This window comes from Barbus barbus (genome assembly GCF_936440315.1).
Source record: "Barbus barbus genome assembly, chromosome: 7".
Lineage (NCBI taxonomy): Eukaryota > Metazoa > Chordata > Actinopteri > Cypriniformes > Cyprinidae > Barbus > Barbus barbus.
The window spans coordinates 29,060,699-29,082,022 of NC_136735.1; the positions used below are offsets into that span (position 1 = coordinate 29,060,699).

General features: G+C 40.8%; 1 protein-coding gene across 3 annotated transcripts in view; it reads left to right on the forward strand.

The window, feature by feature from the left end:
* LOC306873309 (rho GTPase-activating protein 7-like) overlaps positions 1 to 21,324 on the forward strand; it is a 117,592-nt gene that overhangs the window by 83,455 nt on the left and 12,813 nt on the right. For 2 of the 3 annotated variants that reach the window (XM_079422506.1, XM_079422507.1), the window contains 4 exons: positions 15,435 to 15,506; positions 16,401 to 16,482; positions 17,363 to 17,426; positions 19,170 to 20,743. In XM_079422506.1, coding sequence (XP_079278632.1) covers positions 15,435 to 15,506; positions 16,401 to 16,482; positions 17,363 to 17,426; positions 19,170 to 20,743 — 1,792 coding nt within the window. Of the gene's footprint in view, positions 1 to 8,413; positions 8,739 to 15,434; positions 15,507 to 16,400; positions 16,483 to 17,362; positions 17,427 to 19,169; positions 20,744 to 21,324 lie in introns of those variants that run through there. The other variant, XM_079422508.1, reaches the window with a different exon arrangement.

Below are 21,324 nucleotides of genomic sequence, written 5' to 3' on the forward strand. Positions count from 1 at the left end.
GCACTTTTGTTGCACATCAGCTTGTTATTGGATGAGAAACGTGAAAGCATCACTGTCTCTGCTCCCTTCCTCTCTGTCATGTGCCCACAGAACTGTGAGGAAAAACTGATCTGTAAATCAGATCAACTAAACTCAGCTAATGGCTTACTTTAGAAATGCTTAAAAGCACTGCAAATGCATTTGGATGGGAGACCTGTGGAAGACAGTGCTTAATGCTATTCATACCTGAATACCATAGAAGGTAAAGTATTTCTGGTGTACATAGTCGAGTTTCCCAAGACAAACAGCTCAAATATGGATTCAGCAATATAATTATTGTTAATACTTAATCATGTTTCTCAGATCTATCATAATGCATAAACATTATAATTTTCCCTCCCATAGTTGCTAACTTGTGAAGTATCCTGTAACTTTACATGACTCTCTCACACACATACAAAACAGTGTGTGTGTTTTTTTGAGTGAACGCCATATCTGGCTCATCTCTTGCTGGCTGATGACCTGTGAATCCCGCTGCTGTTATCGCTAAACATTTGTTGGCCATTTTCTGGACACGCATGTGGCAATGCAACACATGCATACACATAAATCATGCTCACTAGCATTCACCTTTTAACCCCCATTATGGGCAAATATTCAGAATCTCAGGCTTGTCAAAATCCATGTTGAACAGAGTCTATCTCAGCCATCTCCCTCAGGGCCTCTTGGATTCCAGACAGTTTCTGAGGAGAGCCAGAAGTCCTCCATCCCTGCTTTCTGTATATATCTCCATAACAGCTGTGTACACTAATGCCTCTGATACACGTAAGACCATTTAGCTCATGGAAAAATCAGGAATGGATTGGGGGACTGCCAAAGCAGCCAGTTATTTACATGGCAGGCATGGCCTAATGGTTAGAGAGTTGGACTCGTAATCCAAAGGTTGTGAGTTCGAGTCTCAGGTCCAGCAGGAATTGTAGGTGGGGGGAGTGAATGTATAGCACTCTCTCCACTGTCAATACCACGTCTGAGGTGCCCTTGCCCTTGAGGAACTGCTCCCCGGGCGCCACAGCATAAAATGGCTGCCCACTGCTCTGGGTGTGTGTTCACGGTGTGTGTGTGTTCACTGCTGTGTGTGTGCACTTTGGATGAGTAAATGGGTCACCATACTTGGTCGTATGTCACGTCACTTTCACTTTATAAATGATGCTACCGTCTGAGAATATAGGGAGATTTTGCAAGTCAGCAAATCTAATATCGAGCAACTGTTCAAAATTAAAGGGAGAACTGAGCGTTTACTGCTTATTTCATTGATGAAAATTGACCTTGTTGATGCGATTACATATCCAAATCTCAGTTCAAAATTTATCCTTCTGCCTGTGTCAATAATGACGTTTTCAAGTTAGAAAATATTTCCATTTCAACTAAATGGTGTATAATAATAATCAGCACACTGTGATAATACTTTTACTTACTTACTTTTACTTTTGTCATTTAGCAGACACTTTTGTCCAAAGCGACTTACAAGTAAGAAAAAGTAACTAAAACTAAAAGTTACAACTCTATAAATACTATATACCCACTGTGGTGAGTGGGGCGGGGCCGAGAGCCGTGGGAACGGAGCGAGGCCGGTGGAGTTAATGATAATGAGCGACACCTGCGACACTCACCGGTCTCGAGTCCCACGGAGGAGCTCCGGAAGGATAAAAGGAGGAGTGACGACAGTGGAAGGAGAGAGGACCAGGCCTGGATATTATTTTGTGTTTTGTGTGCGGCAGTCGTCCGTGAGGGGCTGCCGCTGTACTTTTACGTTTGTTTATTTTGTTATCAAATCGTTGAATGTTTGCCGGTTCCCGCCTCCTTCTTCCCGAATCTACGAACTTTGTTACATTGGTGCCGAAACCCGGGAGGAAGGAGGGACACGCTGTCAGAGAGCCCTCGCTGCTGAGGGGGATCGCGGTGCTGAGGAGATCGGGCAGCAGGGAGTAGCGGGGACGGCCGCTGGCTGCCCGAGGCGACGGTGGTGCTGGAGCGATGGAACATCAGGTGGGACGGAAGACTCGCGGCCGTGCTCCTGGGTCGAGGAGGGGGGCTGCCGTCCGAGAGGGAGCAGAGGAGTCGGCGCCATTCGCCGAGTGGCCGTAGCCTGCTGCCATCCGCCATGATGGGGAGGAGCAGGGAATGGGGGACTCGCTGCCGGCTGCCCTCGACCGGAGGAGCCATCGCCGTCCGCCAGGAGGCGGAGCGTCGAGCCGTCCACCAAAGAGGTCCAGTACCATCGCATGGCACCGCGAGTAAGAGCCTCTCAGCTGGTTGAGGACCAACCAGCAGTGTGTCCGGGAACCGGACCGAATTTTTTTTTTTCTCCTCTCTCCCCTCTCTCGTCTCTGTCACTCCTCATCCTTCCGTCTGCTTTTCTCTCGCCTCGTCTGTCCATACCCCCAGGTACGCCGCGGCCGCCCTGACGGGTCCCCCCCCAGGAAGGAGGGGGGGGGGGGGGGGGGGGGAGTAGAGCGCAGTCTCGAGGGTACCCCCCGGCCTGCGAGGGGCGATGGGGGTATGTGGTGAGTGGGGCGGGGCCGAGAGCCGTGGGAACGGAGCGAGGCCGGTGGAGTTAATGATAATGAGCGACACCTGCGACACTCACCGGTCTCGAGTCCCACGGAGGAGCTCCGGAAGGATAAAAGGAGGAGTGACGACAGTGGAAGGAGAGAGGACCAGGCCTGGATATTATTTTGTGTTTTGTGTGCGGCAGTCGTCCGTGAGGGGCTGCCGCTGTACTTTTACGTTTGTTTATTTTGTTATTAAATCGTTGAATGTTTGCCGGTTCCCGCCTCCTTCTTCCCGAATCTACGAACTTTGTTACACCCACATATTTAAGAAAATAAAGACATTAAATAAAATTGACACATGCATATAACAACATTTCAATAATAAACATATAAATGAAAAAACTAAAATAAATACTTCTATCCCTTGCCGGTGTCCCTGCCCGGTGGAGTCGCACGGTAGAGTTGATGGTCTTTACACTCTTTACTCTTTACTTTTGTCATTTAATAATAATAATAATAATGATAAAAAAAAAAATTTATTCACTTATATATTAGAATGATTTCTGGAGGATAATGTCACATTGAAAACTGAAGCAATGGCTGCTGAAGATTCAGCTTTGCTAGCACTAATAATCGTCAGTAAATTTATTTTATATTCTAAAACCATTTTACAGTATTGCTGTAATGCAATCTTTCCAGAGCATAAAAATATTTCTGGCCCCAAACTTTTGAACAGTGGTGTCTATGTATAATGATTTTTTTCTTATTTAATTTCTTCCTAAAAGTTATATTAATTAATGTATAAATTTTTGTAAACACTAGACAGAATCATGGCTATTTACTGTAAAATCAAATTGGATGATAATGATGTTATACTTTACAATAAAGTGTAATTTGTTAACATGCACAGCATTCTACAGCGTTTTATAAAATGCTGTTTTCATGAAAATGAACGGTCAAAAACTTTTCCATTTTAGGTGAAAATGATGTGCAAACATCCACTTAGTTAATGTTAACCTTTGCTAATACATTTTAAAGAGCAAAAGCTGTATCTGTTAACAGTAGTTAATGAACAAACAATCAACAATTGTATTTTTATTAACTAACATTAATAAAGATTAATTAATGCTATAAAAATGTATTGCTCATTGCTAGTTCATGTTAGTTAAGACATTAGCTAATGTTAACAAATGGGACCTTATTGTAAAGTGTCACTGAATAATCCTAAAATACATTTTAAAAAGTATGCAGTTTTTAAGTATTTTAACACTCAACCCTTATAATCATTATTTCAACACTTTATAATTGTAGGGTTTATGTTGTAAATGTATTAATGTATCTTTTTTTTTTTTTAAGGCCTCTTATTTTAGAACTAGGAAGTGTGTGTATATGTGTCTTTGTTTTTGGCTTTGTACGTGTGTTTGTGTGGAAGTTGAAGAGTCTGTAATGTGTCAGTAAGAAAAGGGCAAGAGGTAACAGTGAGTGTTTGTGGCTTTTTCCTGTTTTTATCCTCTGGATATTAAAGCTGGCACATTCTGTACATACATATCCAGCTTATGTGGTCTGGTGAAATACAGTATGTACTAATGCACAAGGTCCTCATTTGTTTTAGCATGCACAAATGTGACCCTGGACCACAAAACCAGTCATAAGGGTCATTTTTTTTTTTTTTTTTTTTTTTTATACATCATCTGAAAGCTGAATAAATAAGCTTTCCACTGATGCATTTTAAGTTGCCCAAATGAAGTTCTTAGCAATGCATATTACTAATCAAAAATTAAGTTTTGATTTATTTTTACATTAGGACATTTACAAAATATCTTTATGGGGCATGGTCTTTACTTAATATCCTTAATATGATTTTTGGCATGAATGAAAAATCAATCATTTTGACCCATACATTGTATTGTTGGCTATTGCTACAAATACACCCGTGCTACTTATGACTGGTTTTGTGGTCGAGGGTCACAAATGCAAACAAAAATACATTGGCTTTCACCACAGCTTAAATACAAACAGAAATGCACACACCTGCTCAGTTCTATTTCTGATTGTTTTGAGCCTGTGCTGGTTTATAAATAGCTGATAATAACAGTTCTATTCTTCTGAAGCTCTCCCTTTGTCTTACTTTGAGATGTACTATAGTGGCCTGTCGTGAAACATGCACACAAATACATTCCAGTATTCAAGCATTCTGTTCATTTATACTACAGCCCTTAAGAACTTAAATTAACCCAAAATAGAGAGCCTGGCTGAGCTAAAATAGCAATAAAGGTGTCACACTGACTCACATAAAAATACAAACTTCTAAATTCTCAGTAGTGATCATATTTTCTTTGAAAGGCAAAGCATTGTGGGAGTAGAAGGATCCGGCGAACTTCAGACAGTGCTAGGGTGGCGTCTCTTATATGCTCCTTTAATTTGCATTGGCACCCTGCTAAATATAATGTCCACAAAATATAATTTCAGTTCAGGCCATTTCCACTGTTCTTTTCTGTGCACCACATTTTTAGCAGTTGGAATTTCTGCTCAAACCATGGGTGAAATTTTAAGTGTTAGACATTGCCTGGGTTATTGCTGAAACATACAGAATATGGAATAATATATTATTATTATTATTATACATATTAAATTGTTAATCTTGTGATAAATATTGTGAGAAAATAATGAAAAAAAAAACAGAATAGGAGGGGCAGACATAAAGATGAGAGACAGAGATTTGAAAAGAGTGATGAATCTGATGAGTCAGTTTGAAACCACACACATTTCTCACACTCATTCTCTCTGGCATGACTGAATGCAGTTGATGAATTTCTGGAGAGTGAGAAATAAAGGCTAGATAGAGATTCCACAAGTAAAGGCAGTTTCCCTGGTAATACTGCGTACGTTTTTCCTTGTGAGTCAGACACACACCACACTGTTTTACAGATCCAGACAAGAAAGACGGCCAGCATATTCCATACTTTTTTTTTATCAGTATGTAGCATGCATAATGTACACTTTGTATATTTCAATGTTTCAGGTTCCTCAGCTCTTGCGGCTTTATGGGATAGCATAGTGTGCACTGATTGTACAATTCAAAGTCTTGGATTGAGTCATTTATTTATGTGTGACCCTGGACCACAAAACTAGTCTTAAGTGATTTATACATCATTTGAAAGCTAAATAAATAAGCTCTCCATTGATTTATGGTTTGTTAAGATTGGACAATATTTGACCGAGATACAACTATTTAATAATCTGGAATATGAGGGTGCAACCAAATCAAAATATTGAGAAAATCGCCTTTAAAGTTGTTCAAATGAAGTTGTTAGCAATGCATGTTACTAATCAAAAATTACGTTTTGATATATTTACAGTAAGAACTTTACAAAATATCTTCATGGAACATGATCTTTACTATATCCTAATGATTTTTGGCATAAAAGAAAAATGGATAATTTCAACCCATACAATGTATTTTTGGCTATTGCTACAAATATACCCCAGCAACTTAAGACTGGTTTTGTGGTCCAGGGTCACATTTATTTATTCTCCATATTATATAGGGAGGTTTGTGTGTTACAATGCAGGGAGTGGGATGAACAGGGATGCAAACTTGCGAAATTCGCCATATTGAATCCAAAATAGGTTATTTGTTTGATTCATGTACGTCCAATATTTATTTATTTATTTTTTGATCAAATGTGTTTTTTGTTTTTTTTTGTAGCAATGGTTATTCAATCCCAGACATGCATGGCCAATCAGGGGTGTTTAGTGTAGATTAGTCAGAATCCACTCGAAACGAGTTTGTGTTTTTGAGTTTTACATGCTCACAACTCCTCTCATTATAACAAACTAAGCATAGATGCAATGCAAATATGAGATTCATTGTGCATTTAATGAATTTGTTGATTATAACAAGAGTATTCATGCAAGTGAGCTCAGTCAGCCATGTAATAAAGGGAGCGCTCTTTGCTCGCTTTCTATTATATAGCCATAATTTATGAAGGTAAAAGGTGTCATGTTTCAGATTTTCAAAGTTTCAGAAGTGACAAATTCATCTAATTATGGGAGTGAACCCACTAATTTGTTCTGTTAGTCACTCCTGAATTTATCATGACAACAGCAACATAAACAATAATAAGAAAAACATGTCTTTCCCATGCATCAAAACGACATCTCTGTCACCTTTTCCACCCCTGATGAGTTTACATCTCTGAATGAATAGACTGGATTTCAATAAAATGTTCAACCTTTATTCTCCTTGTGACTTAAATGGAATCAAATGTTGTTTTCCAATTCACATAGGCTACTATTCATCCTATAGTATTCAAAATTAGAATGAGCACGTCCCAAATCGTAATATGTTGAATCGAGTATTCCAAAGGTACCCGGACTGTTTACTATTTATGGTGGAAATTCCAATTGCAGATCCATGAACACTCTAATTGCTGTTATTGCTCACAACCCATTCAATTCAGAACTACAAACACAAATAAACCGTATTAAAAAACTACAAACATGGTGGATATGCAAGAGAGATGGTTAATTAGAGAGGTCTGGATAAAGGGGTTTAAGTGGTTAATAATTAACATCTAACCTGATGAAAAAATACTGCTATAATGCTATCTGCATTATATTTCATCTGCAACAACACTAGGAACTAATTTGGTCCTTAACTTTTAAATGCATCATTATGCAAACACAAGGAGAGTTCTCAGCACGAAAGACATGTGACTGGCAGATTAACCTGCTGCTTCATTTTTCTCCTACATATACTTAATATACATGGTCTCCATTGAGTCTTGTCGTAATTTTAAAAGAACCGGCAAAAGGAAGTGAACATGACTTTCTTTTGACTTCTAAAGCAGGAACTTTCAGAGAGAACCGTACCCTTGTTTGATCTCAATTAGAGCTCCTCACACAATAGAAGGTCTTGCTCTGTTTGAAAGCTACTGTTGCACCGTTGCGCCTATGAGCGTGCGTGCGTGCGTGTGTGCGTGCGTGCGGGAAGAGACGAGGATCAGGGACGCCTGTTGATGGGGCTTGTTAGAATTACCATTGCAGAACGGACTCATTGTCTTCCCCTTTCACAACCTCATGTCCCACAATAGCGGCTTTCAAACGGCCCCACTGCTTAATGAAGACCTCTAATGATATGCTAACGGCGCGCCGTTTTAATTACAGTTTAAAGTAGTTAAGTACCAAACAATGTCTTACAGCCAAATGAGCAGTATTCGAACTCACTCTCACTTTTGGATGATTTTGATTCCGCCTGAAAAAAAAAAGAAAAGAAAAAGGAATGGACTGTTTCAGACTGATTTATAATAGGCTGAATAGGCTATTTTAGCAAACTTTAAAATAAACGCGTACTAATTATCGCTGATGCTTGATGTGCAAGTTTGCGAGTAATAAAATGTCGCTTTCTGTAGCTCTTGTGAAGATGATAAGAGCGGGCACTGATGGAATTAAGAAAATAACCTCACGTTCTCCTTTACAGTACAATACTTCAGGAGCATGATACGTAACACGTTTACATTTAAAAGAACCAGGTCAGAAAAGTCAGTTATTTTGCGTTATATTTATTTGTCTTTATTTGCGCTTTGTCGTGTAGCCTAATGCTTATAATGCATCGTTGAATGTTTAATTTACTTGTTGTATACATCTTTTGAAATAACATTTTCTACTTTCTGTCACTGTTTATGTGCGCAATTATCTGTGGCAAAAGTCTCGGATATAAAAAAAAAATCATATCAGTAAAGTAGGCTTTGAGAATTGAATAGTATAGCTCCACCTCCCCGTCTAAAGCAGCGAAAGCCCACCTGAGGCTGTCCTGGGCGGGGAGGTGGAGTCTTCTCCCAGCCTCCCATTCCTAAACAGAGAATCAGTCTGTTCATTCACATTCACACGCGGGCAGTTCACAGCTCTCTCCGGTGGAGTGAGGAATTTCCCCCCCGAGCAGACACGATCGAAGGAAATCAGTCAATGGATTTATTTTTTTTCTATTTGGTCTTCGGACCTTCTATAAACGTTATTTAGTTCGGAGGAATTTTTTTTTTATTTTTATTATTAGTATTTGTATTTTTTTCTTCTTCTGCGAATTCGCCTCTTATTGGAATACTATGCAAGCTTCGATGTGATGTTGGAATAAAACGAAGAGGACTCGTAAAGCATATCGCAGCGGGACTTTAGCGATTTATAGAAAACACAACATGATCCTTACCCGTAAGTAGCCTATGTTTGATAATGCATCATTTGATAATAGACTACTGAGTTTCTGTCTATTGAGAGGATTATTAGAATAAATGAGGCTAATTCAATAAATGATACTGCATCCTAAACGCAATAGTTTGACTGATTGACTTGATTTGAAGTGAATCTGACTGGTGACATTGATAATACAAGTAATAATATCATATTGAAGAAGAGCTACATTCCAGTTTTTATGGTATACAGCGGCTTTAATGGAAGTTGTATACGAATGCAATAAAGTTTGGTGTCAGTAATCCTCCTACAAATTTCAGTCAGATGATCTTCAGGCCATGCCTGACAGAAGTTATATAACTGTATTTTGTATTTGCCTGTAACAGCTATTGCATTATATTGCTTATGTATCTATGTCTGTTTTGGGGTCTTGTAGCTTTTGTAAGAAACAAACTAAACTGGTCACCGAAACCGGTTCCAGATTGCAGCTCATCCATTATAGGGACATTTATAATAGCATAACGTCCCAACAACGAATGAAAATTGTCAAAGTGTCTTTATTGATTGTCATTTGAGAGTGAATTTAGAGTAGGCTACAGTGCGATCAGTGGAATTTATCTTTAAGAGGTTAAGATGTAGAAGTAGATATGTAAAATGTACTCTTAAAAAAATTCCTCTTTAGATTTCCATCTCTTCCTAAAGCTTAGAATTTAAGAGTGCAATTATTTGGGTGGTGCGTGAGATACATTTCACGCGCAACACCGGCGCTCCAGGCTGTCTGATAAGTAATCTCTCCTCGCGCTCCCCGAATCTCGTCACGTCTCCATTGGTTTTACGTGGATTCCACATAGCTCGGAGATAAGATTTCGTCAGAGTTTTCATTCAATTTAAGTGCAGATAATTGGGAGAAATTTTGCTATAATCTGGCATTGCCAAAGAGCGCATGGAGAGCGTGATCCCTGATAGCACAAGTACATCTCAGAGACGTCTATTTGATGTCTGCATTTACAACTGCAAGACATATTTTTTAGGGTGTTTGCTCATCTCCAATACGTCTATAGGACGTTTCCTTTTAGATGTCAAATAGAAGTCTATCAGATGTCTTTTAAGATGTTTATGATTTAGAATGCATGTAAAACTGACATCTGAAAGACATCTGCCAGACGTTTGTAGACAGCAGATGCTTTCCAGATCAAGAGATCTTTAATAGACATCTTGCAGACATACATGTGCTATCTGGGATCTCCTCTGCAGGCGCATTCGTGCATCTTTTCTCGTGTTGAAGAGTGGGGATTTTAACATTATCCAGTGTTTTCAAACAGAACTTAAGTAGCCAAATTTAGATTATAAATTCGATAGCCAAAGTTTGCCAGAGTTAAGTTAGCCTAAATGCAAACTAAATGGCCTGAGGATGTCACCATAGCAACAGTTCGGTGCTTGAGAGTTTTCTTTTAGGATCAATATCGGACCAACACTATATTATCTCCTTATTTATAGCTTTACATCACAAATCTTATCTCACTTTATCTCACTAGACTAAATATACCTAAAGTTATACAAACTGTTTTATTTAAAACATCTTTATGATTAGCTAGTTTACAGTTAGCTAACAAAAATAAATAAATACAACAACTATAAATTATTGTATAATTTGCACACAGGAGTCTGTACTATATACCATAACCCATAACTATAAAAGAGAATTTCGGTCAGTTGCACAATTTATGTCAGATCGTTTGCCAAGCTCAGAAGTGCAACTTCATTTTTGCATTCCAAAAAGAATGCTATATTTTAAAGTATATCTGTTGTTGATGGAGGTTTGGTCTCTTTTTCTATCCATGTTTTTTCAATCCAGAGGTTGATGAACTTAGGGTCATGCTAACTCCAGATGATAAGGCAGTAAGCAGGTCAGTAGGAGTCAAAGAAAGGAATGTCAAAAGAAATATGTAACTTTGAAGTTGACACTGGCCTACATGCACCTCCTGATAATCTTTGGTCATGGATTTTGGTGAGCATGATGGACTCAAATACAAGTAAAGAGCCTTAAGACTCAAACACATTTTCTTAAACACTCCATATGGCTCTAAATCTACTGAAACCTTAATATAAAAACTTTTGGAAGTGTGGGCAGGTTTACAGCCAGAAATTCCCTTTATTGCCTTCTGGAAACAGTATGATTGCTGGGTTTTAGTCTAACAAGTTCAAGTAGTTGATGTTGCTTTAAGATCAGTTGGTGCATAAGAAGCCCTCTGTCATATTAGAGGATGGTCTCTTTTTCTTCACCTCTTTAAGTAATCTTTTGATCATAGATGGAATGGATAGGGCAGCATATCACTGAACGTGATCATCTAACCTGAGATCAGCATTGCGTTACACAAAGTGGCCAGTCACCAGATCTGGCCAAGCTGGCTCCAGGTCAGTGATAGCTAATGTTTAAATCTGTCAGAAAGTCTGAGACACACCCATCTGGCCAAAGTGTGTGTAGGTGGCTGGAATAGTGGTGTTGAGTGACTGCAGTGATGGGGTAACCCCATGATCCCCTGTGTTTGTGAGCAGATGGAGGGGATCTTCTCATTTTCAGAGATACCTGACTCTCCCTCTCTACCCCCATATGTCTGTAGAAGGCCATGCCAAAATATGATATGCGTGATCCTCAACAAATGATGTATGACTGCTCTTGATCTTCAGATTTAAAGTGTATGTGTGGAAAAGATGGAAGATAAAGAGCTCAGTGTCTAGGACAAATAGAACATCAGGTCACATGAATCGCTGATGAAATTCCTCCTAGTTCCGCTCAAAGACTAGGTATTGATGTTTGTGTGCTATTCGTTTGAAACAGGGCTTCTTTAACTAGAATAGCACTATTTACAGCTTCAAAAGCCTTCAAATTAACCCACATTCACTTGAAACCAGGCTGTGTATAATTAATTTGGGTTCACATCTAAACTTAAAGATTCTTTATCAGCATTGATGGTTCCATGAAGAACCTTTAATATTCATTCAATCTTTCCATTGCATAATAGGCTCTTTACAGTGGGGAGAGTTCTTCAGATTATTAAAGAATTTTAATCTCTTTTGAGAATTAATCACTGAAAGGTTCTTGGGGAATCTAAGATGGTTCTTCTACAGCATTGTTGAGAAACCCCCCTTTTGGAAGCTTTAATTTTTAGAGTGTTGGATTCTGCTTCCATAGCAGAGAGATCTGTCAATAAACTCGCTTACGCACACACGCATTCATACACAGAGGTTTCACCTCCTCCCTCCCATGCTGAGGAACCATCGCCCAGCGATTGTGAGAACTTCCTGTGACAGGAAAAAGAGGAAGAGGAGGAGAGAGAAGAGAGGATGAAGAAGAGAGGGAGGAGGAAGGGTAATTTTAGAAGAGCCAAAAAAAGTTCAGCTAGCAGGAATTCAACTTTGGCCAGGTTAATGGGCCGTTCTCCCAAGAGATTATGTCTGTCAGTCTGTCTCTGGGTCTGAAGGCTGTAGTCTGCCTCTTTGTCTTGTCTCTTTTTATATCCCCCCCTCCTCTCTCTCATCGACATAAATCAAAATTTCATTAATTTTATACAAACGGAAGCATTAGGTGGAGTGCATACTGTACGCTTTGATAAAAGGAGAAAACTCACAAAGGCACATGTTTCTGTGACGGATACTGCCCAGACATCCTGTGTGCTTGACTCGGGTCTCCATTGCAGAGTTCACAGGTCATGCATCCACTAGAAGACTGGCACCAAGATATGAAGCAGATGGATTGTAGATTAAGGCTGATAGAAAGAGGAAGAGAGATGGGAGGAGACGGTGATGATTGTTGGTTCCCTTTTGTTTGCATTGTTGTAAAACACTAAATCAAAACTATATGATGAAATATTGTGGGTTTTACAGAAAAGGAAAGAAGGAAAAGAACATCCAATTCATCCTTTTTTTTTTTTTTTTTGGTACAGCCCAAATCTAGTAAAAGCTTATATATCACTCGTATATATATATATATATATATATAAGCATTATATCGACCATCCACCAACATGAGATCTAGATTTGACTATCAGCATCCAGAGGAAAAAAAATATCTGTCAACCACTAGGTTATTTTAAGTTTGATTCTTAATGATGTCACTTTTTTCCGATAATGACTGTTTATATTATTTAGTAACTGTTGCTAAATTAATTTAGGTGCCCCATGACTTGTGTAATAATTCACATCTATGAAATAATGACATGTGTAGGCCTTCTGGAATATTTTTTGGCTTGGAAACATGTGTCATATTAAGAGGAAATAGTGCTAAGAACATCCAACTCTGTGAAGTAATACGGACGTCAGTCTAGCTTTCAACACAATGCTAGTTAAGTTACTCAATCTGATGTGTTTGTAACACAAATTTATAGTTTCCTTTAAATATAAAGGCATGTATCGTACAATCAAAAAAGAATCAATGGTTGTTTACTTTACTGGGGAGGTTCAACCTGTTTCACATTCTCTCTGAGGTCAAACGTTCGACATTCTGTGTGTGTGTTACAGGATGTAAGGCATTCTCTGTGTTTGTGTTGGCACTGAAGGCCTCCATTATCTGGCCTTGAACAAAAGGAGGTGTGTCCTCCAAAGTGTCCATGGCAACCGTGGAATGAGCTGCTCTTATTGGCTTCCCGTCGGCCTCGGAAAGGCAAGGGAAGTGTGGTCGCCGCCTGGTTTGGGGATCCGCACAGACTTGCGGGGAGAACACAGGATGCGACATGCGCACACAAACACAAACTCTATGCTTGCCGCCCAAATTCGAACCTTAAGCGCAGATGTGTGAATTGCTGCGAATGCTGAGATGATGAATAAAACCTGTCAACAGCCTGAGCTCATCTGCCTGACATCCAGCAGTGTTAGAGAATGTGAAACAACTGTTCAAGTGTGTTTATACTTATCTATCTTCATAAAGAGCATGTTTGAATGTACAGCTTTGATGAATGTATCCTTAGTGAGTTTACCTCTTATAAATTTACCCATTGAAAATAGGTCTCAAATCAGATCTTTTTGCTGACCCCTTCTTAGACCCCATTCTTGAAGACACCCCAAGAGTACACATTTTGGATGTTTCTCTTTTCTGACCCATCCTTTTCAGGTCCTGGAGTCTGTATTAATGAGCTAATGAGTTGATTCAAGTGTGTTTGATTAGGAAGAGTTCGTAAATGTGTAGTATTGGAGGTGACACTATGAAAAGGGTTGGGAGATGCTGTCTTAGACACTTCTCCTGAGAAAAGACCCTAGTAATCTCAGACGTCTCTGCATGATCACAGGCACCTGTGTGATAGCAGCCCATTGTAATCAGGTGGGGGGTGGGGGGCACCTTGCCAATAAAAGGAAAAACCAGTCGGTGAGACACTGCCGTGGAGCCTGTGTGTGTTTGTGTGTCTCTCCATCATTTACATTTAAATACATACATTCTTGCAGCTGGATCGTCTTCAGTGGTGCCTAGCCACTGCAAACACACACATACAATATGCACGCACACTCACACAGGAAGCCACAGCGCTCATTACAGACCATTCCAGAAAAGTATGTCATTATTTTAAATGTAGGACATTCCTCAAAGTTCACTAACTCCTAAAAAGTGCTTTCGGGCAAAATTCTGTAATTTGCTTGAAAGGAATCCCATCACGTGTATATGGATTCTTAAGATGGATAGAGTTAGATAGAGTTGCATGTGTGCAGTTGAGTCAGATTGCTTCTGTTGTTGCTGTCAAAGCATTTTCCTCTCCAGCTTTCTTCTTCTCTTTCCACCGGCAGAGGACCTCCCTTATCGCGTGCCTTTGTTGTTGTCATGTGTGCTGTCACTCTCACGCTTGTTCGAGTGGGGAGTCACGTATCTCTGCTAGTAGAGCCAGAGTCTGCGTCCTTTCCTCTGGGCAAAGTCTTTTTACCTTTAGAGGGGGCTAATATGGTCTCTGTAGCACTTGAACACAATTCCAAAAGACTTTAGATGCTTTTTATTAAAAGGGCCTTAAACAACGGGATAGTCCCCCTGGAGCAACCTGAGGTTAAGTGCCTCGCTTAAGGGCACAATGGATATCAGGAATGATTGCGATCTCAGTAACTTGCCAGTTCCTGCGTCATGCCTGCTTGAGTTCAGTTCAGCAATCTTTGAGATCCTTATCTACCCATTCACCATCACAGAGTCCAATAAACAAAACACTTGGCATATTAACTTGCTGGGACTGTTGAAGAGCTTACTCTGGTTTTGTAATTTTATACCTCACCTTGGTTTCATGTAAGCATTTTCATCAAGTATTTACACAGAACAAGTGTTGCTAGTCAGAGACTCATCTTAAGTGACAGAATCGCAGTTAAACTCCTAATTCTGACACCGTACTGTGTGAAACAACACATGGACCTCTAGAAGGAGTCAGGATTCCTTCCATGGTGTTTGCCATTTGGCATGTGGTGTCTAAAGGGCCATTCAAAGATAATGGACAGGGATATGGCACCTCTCCACCGCCCCAACAACAGTTCTGACTGCGTCGGATGGCCACTTAGCACTGCTGTCTCAAACATTACACTATAGCGCCGTTGTTGAAAAATCAAGATAACCAGCACTCAGAAGGGAACTACATAAGAATGTTGAGTGTTTCCACTCAAAGATTTGGTAATGAATGTTTCGCATAAGGTTTTTTTGTTTGTTTGTTTTGGTTTAATGTTGTCATCATTTTCTATCTCTCTCTCTCTTTCTTACAGAAATTGAGGCGAAGGAGGCGTGTACATGGCTGAGGGCTGCAGGTTTTCCACAGTATGCTCAGCTTTATGAAGGTAGGACACTTGTCATCCCAACATCACCAGTTCATGACAGAAGCACATTGAGTTTCAGTGGCCATTAGTGCCTTACCAAATGTATTATCTCACTTTTACTATCTCTCAATCTGTCGATCTCTCATCACCTTCAGTCGTAGTATTAAGCAGCACCTAAGGTTTGTTAATGATTAGGCGGAGTTGACTATCTTTTTATATATGAAAAATAACTGTTATATACAACTCACTCATAATCATATATCAGATAATACCACACCTCAGGTGTCCAATATTACACACTTTTGACCTACTGACTCCTGCTGGTGTGCCATGTGAAAGGGGTGTGTTATCAGTTTCAGAAATTTGAGTTGTGCAAGCAGCCTGTCATGATTGCCCCACTATAGATAAGAGAGAGCCAGTACAGTATGGTAAAGGTCTTCAGGAAGTCAATAAAATAATAATGCTATACCTTGCTCACTGGTAAAGATGCATGTACACACCATTTGTGAAGTTGTTTGGCCTTGAAAATTTAATAGAGTTGTGAATTCCTGCCCCCCCCCCAAAAAAAAATGAATGAGCATTTGAGTTAATAAAGACAGTCTGGGTGCTCTATGGGTTGCTGACTGCCTATTGTGACTCCAACACCCCCTTCCTACGCACACACCTCCCACTGTTGAGCGCTGCAGTATTGCAGCTGTGTTTGTTTGGCTGGCTAAGATGAACTTCTTCTACCTTTTCAACACCGGAGGAGGGGAGGTTTGTGTGTGAGTGTTTGTGCATGATAGAGGGCAGGCACACATTCCACTTGCTGTCAACAGCCCCCCCTTCCACGCATAAATACACTTCAACCTGTTTATTGGGTCTCCGTTTGTATTAAATTTCTTTTCAGTTCAATTATGTCCTCTCTTTACTCAGACGGTCAGTTCCCGATTGAGATTTCCTCAGTTACCAGAGATCATGACTTCTTGGATCAAGATGCCATAGAAGCCTTGTGCAGGTGAGACACTCATATTTACCCTAATGAAGATTTGTAAAATTTAGCTAATTTGCAGGTGCAGTTATATATTTTATCCTCAAAGTATAGCTGCAGAACTGCTAAAACCATATTACAATTATGTGTATGTCTCATGATTTGATATTAAGACCAAAGAAAAGATGATTTCAAGTAAAAAAAAAAATCTGATTTAAACATTGTTTTCTTGCATTGCCAGGCTTTTATAATTAGCTTATTTTGATCATACTCAGAGTTCAGTTCTATAAATAAACTAACTCAATATCTTAGAATAATTTAAAGAAAAAAAAGAGAAAGTGAAGGTCTCAGTGTCTTCACTCAGAGAAGGGTCTATCAGAGACCAGCTGGAGCTCACAGACATCTGGAGGCCATTATTCTGGTGCCAGCCCCCATGATGCAGACAAACACACATTCCCCCTAACTCAGGGTCACATGACACCAACCAGGTGGCTTCTGGGATAAGCTTTCCGTCTCTTTTGTTGTATTGTTATCGCCACTCCAGATTTCTACCTCCTTTTTTTCCTTTTCTTCATTTTTTATTCCCTGTCCGTCTGTCTTCCTCCTTAATCTGAAGTTTATCCCTCAGCAGCTCATTATCGGGCTTGGCTCCCACCTCTCTCATCCTCTTCTCATCTCTTTCTGTCTCCATCTATCTCAGTTTGTATCTCTATCTCTTGCTTATCCCCTCTCCGCCCCACTCCTCCTTATCTGTCTCTGTCCAAGGTTTTGACTCTGGTAAAGTCTGTTTGTAGGCTAATGACTGGATTTAGCCTTTGTTTGCGACCCCATGGTTCTTTTCAAAGTATCTGCTTGAAAAACGACTGTCACTGTTTCACTCATTTATCTGTATGTGTGTGTATTGCAGGAGACTGAACACCCTAAACAAGTGTGCTCTTATGAGATTAGAGATCACCCCTCAAAGAAAAAGGGTAAGTGTATTGTCCATTTCTCTTTATTTTGCTAAATCATTTCACTTGCTACCCTCTTGCATTATTTTGTCCAGTCAAAGATCTTAAATGTGTGTAACCTTGTTAACCTAACGTTTACTTTCTGTGTTGGTTAATTAGAAGGAAGGTCTTGTTTTCTTATAATTTTCAAGGCCCAGTGGCAGTGCAGAATGGCTTTTGTGTCCAAATAAAGGGCTTTGTTAGCGCTCATCCTTCTGATTTTCTTTACTCCTGTTTGTCATGTTTTTCTCACCATACACATCCTAAACCCCCCCACCATAAAAGGAAGAGAATGCACACTCTGCCGGTCTGTTGTTGGTCACTCTGTCAGTGCGGTTTAAGAAAGAGCGTGTATAGTCTAAGACTGCCCCAAAGCAATGACTCAAACTACATGCAGGTCGAGAATGCAACAACAAACAATCCAACTATGTAATCACAACAAGGAATTTAGGAAGATAACCGTCATGTCTGACTGCAGCTTCTTTTTCTGCTCTTAAAACTTATAAGTCTGAACAATGGCAGCCTTGTCAAGTGTGTGTCCTGTTAAGAAAGCTGATGACCCTTTAGTCTCATCTTGTGTTGATGGAGTCAAAGGTAGAGGTCAGGAGATGACTTGAGGAAGTGATCTGCCTTTTTCAAACATACAAGCAGAAACCATCCCTGGAATGCATTGATCTGTTCAGGTGGCCTCTGTAGGGTCCTCCTCTGTTCCTTGTCTCCCTTCCCATAAAGCTTATTTTAAAGTGAAAACAGTCTTTTTGAATTAATAGCGGATTTTCTGGTGGGTAGTGAAGAAAAGTTACCAGGTCTTCGTTCCTTCTGATCAAAGGCTTCCCTCAGGGGCTATAAAATAACAACCCACGTTTTACGGACTTTCGTCACCTCCATTATTATGAACCATGAAGGAGACACCTCTGCATCCCGCGACCCCCTGTTAACTAGCCGACTAGTTTTGCTTTTACTGATTTGGCAGGGCTCCAGGACCATAAGTCCATTCTACAGCTAAACTGATATCAACTAACTCTCGCTAACTAACTCGCTAGGAGTGTAAAATTGTGAACCAGTTCTATATTCTAGAATTACTTAATAACTTCCAAATCTCTTTAGAAAATTACTTAATTATTTAAAATATTTTAACAGGCTGTGAACTCTACAGCTATAATTGGTGATAGAGATCTGGCACAAACAAGTATCTGTCAAATATTGTCTCCTCCCGTCCAACCCCTTTGTCCAGGAGTCCCATCACAGGAGACGTGGTTCTCCAGGCTCACTTAAGGTGACTGCATTGATGGGGGTTGGGACCAGACCTGCCCTCTCAGGCTGGGGTGTGAACCCTGAGAGCTGGCCTGGAATTTTGTGTCCACCACCCCCTTCCTTCCATCCCTACCACCCTCAGGGAGGAGATAGATTAACCCGAGTAAAGCGGAGAGGGGGAATGGTGAACATGTGACTTTGCTGTGACATGGCTAAGCCAACCACAATAAAAAGCTTTTCCTTTAGTGGACCCTGTTTCTATGCATTTGAGCATAGAATTTTATAAAGAGTGAGCAAACGGATTCTCCTCACAATGCTAGATTTATGAAGTGTGGGAATGAATCAGATCAATTTGACTCTGCAACATGCTTTGTCACATTTTCGAATGTGACAACAAGGCTTGAGTTATTAGTGTACTTGGCTGCTTTGATATTAAAAGTATTGCTACAACTCTCTTCCATATTATTTTAGAGTGAAGACTCTGATGAGGACGAGCCATGTGCTATAAGTGGCCGTTGGACTTTCCAGCGGGACAGCAAGCGTTGGTCTCGCCTGGACCAGCTGGACCTGAATGTATTCTCCCCTCCAGCTGGAGACACTGGTTCCTTCACTCCCTTCCTACTCCCAGATGATCGTTTTGCCAGAGGAACCCTTCTAAAGGAAGGAGTTAATGCTAGTGCAGAGAGCGTCTTAACAGATCTTAGTGAGCAGCCAGAGGTGGGCTCTCTGCATAGTGCAGGTAGTGGAGGTCAAGGAGGATCCCTGAGTACCACTGTACCATCCAGCCCTGCTACAACCATCTCCAATGCTAACACAGCCACCACGACCAGGGCGAGCTCAGTTGCTAGTGTTTGCTCCTCTGGAATGTCAGGTGCCAATGAAGACTCCCTGTCTGATGGGCTTCCATCACCCCTGGAACGCAGCACCTTTGCATTCGATGTAAAACCAAGCTTGATAAGCAACGGTGCTGAAAAAAGCACACGTTCAAGAGCAAAGAGTTTCTTAAAGCGCATGGAAAGCTTGCGATTACGCACCAGTAGCAATGCAGCCTCCAAGCGCAAAAAGAAGTGTGTAGCTGGGCAAGGTAGGCTGGAGATCAGTGGGCCTGTGCTGAAAGAGGGTCTTGATGAAGACAAACTGCGATGCCTCAACTGTGTGGACATTGCAACTCTGGATCGCAATGCAAACCGAAGCATCACTTATTCAACGCAGACGAGTAGTGGGAGTGCAGGGAGTAGCCAATCAGAGGCCAGCAGTGGGAGTGCTGTAAGTACGCCCAGTCCGGTCTCAAGAGCACGTAGTCACAGCACAGCGGTGGGGTCCACCAAGAGAGGTGGGATGTACCTGGAAGGCTTTGACCCATTTAATTTCGTTGTGCTTCAACCTTCGGAAGACCAAGAAGGGAAGCAGAATCACCAGACCCAAAGTAAGAGGATGGAGCCCAGCTCAACTGCAGAGAACAATCAACGCAACCGTCAGAGTTCAGATAACAGATGTATGGCGGAAGAAAAGAGTCAAGAAGAGGAAGGAGGTGTGATCTTCTTCTATTTGCCTGAAGGCCACAAGCCTGGCACTTTTCCTAAAGCACTTGCGGACGGGGGATCCTATCGTGGTGGGGACAACATAAGTCGGCGCCCACCCCTGAGGGGCTCTGCTGCCTCACTGGACAGTCGATTGAGTGTCTATGATAACGTTCCTTTCTCAGAAGTAGGAGGTGATGAGGATGAAGCAGAAGGAGAAGAGGAGTCAAAACTTGAGGACGTTTTGGAGCGAGTCAGTGGCCTGCAGCGACTGGTCAATGCCTGGTCAGAAACAGGAACTGGGGAAGAAGAAGAGGATGAAGTGGAAGAAGAAGGGGATTCAGATTCAGCCCTTGATTCTGCATCCCCTTGTCCATCATCCCCACTGCAGAACCGCTTAGAAGAGACAGAGAACGGCAGTGACCAGGACAGCACTGGAAACCCATTAGCAGAAAGGGATGAGACACTCAGCTCACGTGACAGATGCGACTCTGGTGTGGGAGCATCACTTACACGAGCCAACAGGTGAAACTCACACACACACACACACACACACACACACACACACACACACACAAAAACAAAATAGTCTCTGAGACAAAGATGTCTTACATTTTTTACTGAAAGTTCTACCAAAACTGTTCCTGTAGTAATTTAGAGCTTTGGCAAAACTTAACGGAAAACTATCATGCCAAAAAAAGCACGCTAAATTATGGGACAGGGAGGTTGAGAAGGAGTGAGAGAGCATGTCAGAACAGCTCACCTTACATAAGAAGGGATACTTGAAGGATACAGAATCCCAGTGGAATGTACCACAAGAATTCTAACAGCCCCCACCTGGTGATAGAGGCCTTGATTAATCCCTGTTATCTGCAGCTGATCCTTAGCTTGTGTTTATGTGTGTATACACAATATGTGCAAGTCAAGGTATTTATTCTTTCAAGTTTGGACTGTGTACTTATGTGTGTAGTGTTACCATAATAAATTATGTTTGGTTCATGTCTTGCAGTTTATAAACACTAATTTATATTAGTCTGTAATGTCTATGTTTTGACCATTTTGTGATTGTTTGAGCTAGGTTAGGTGTAATGTTTATATGAACGTTT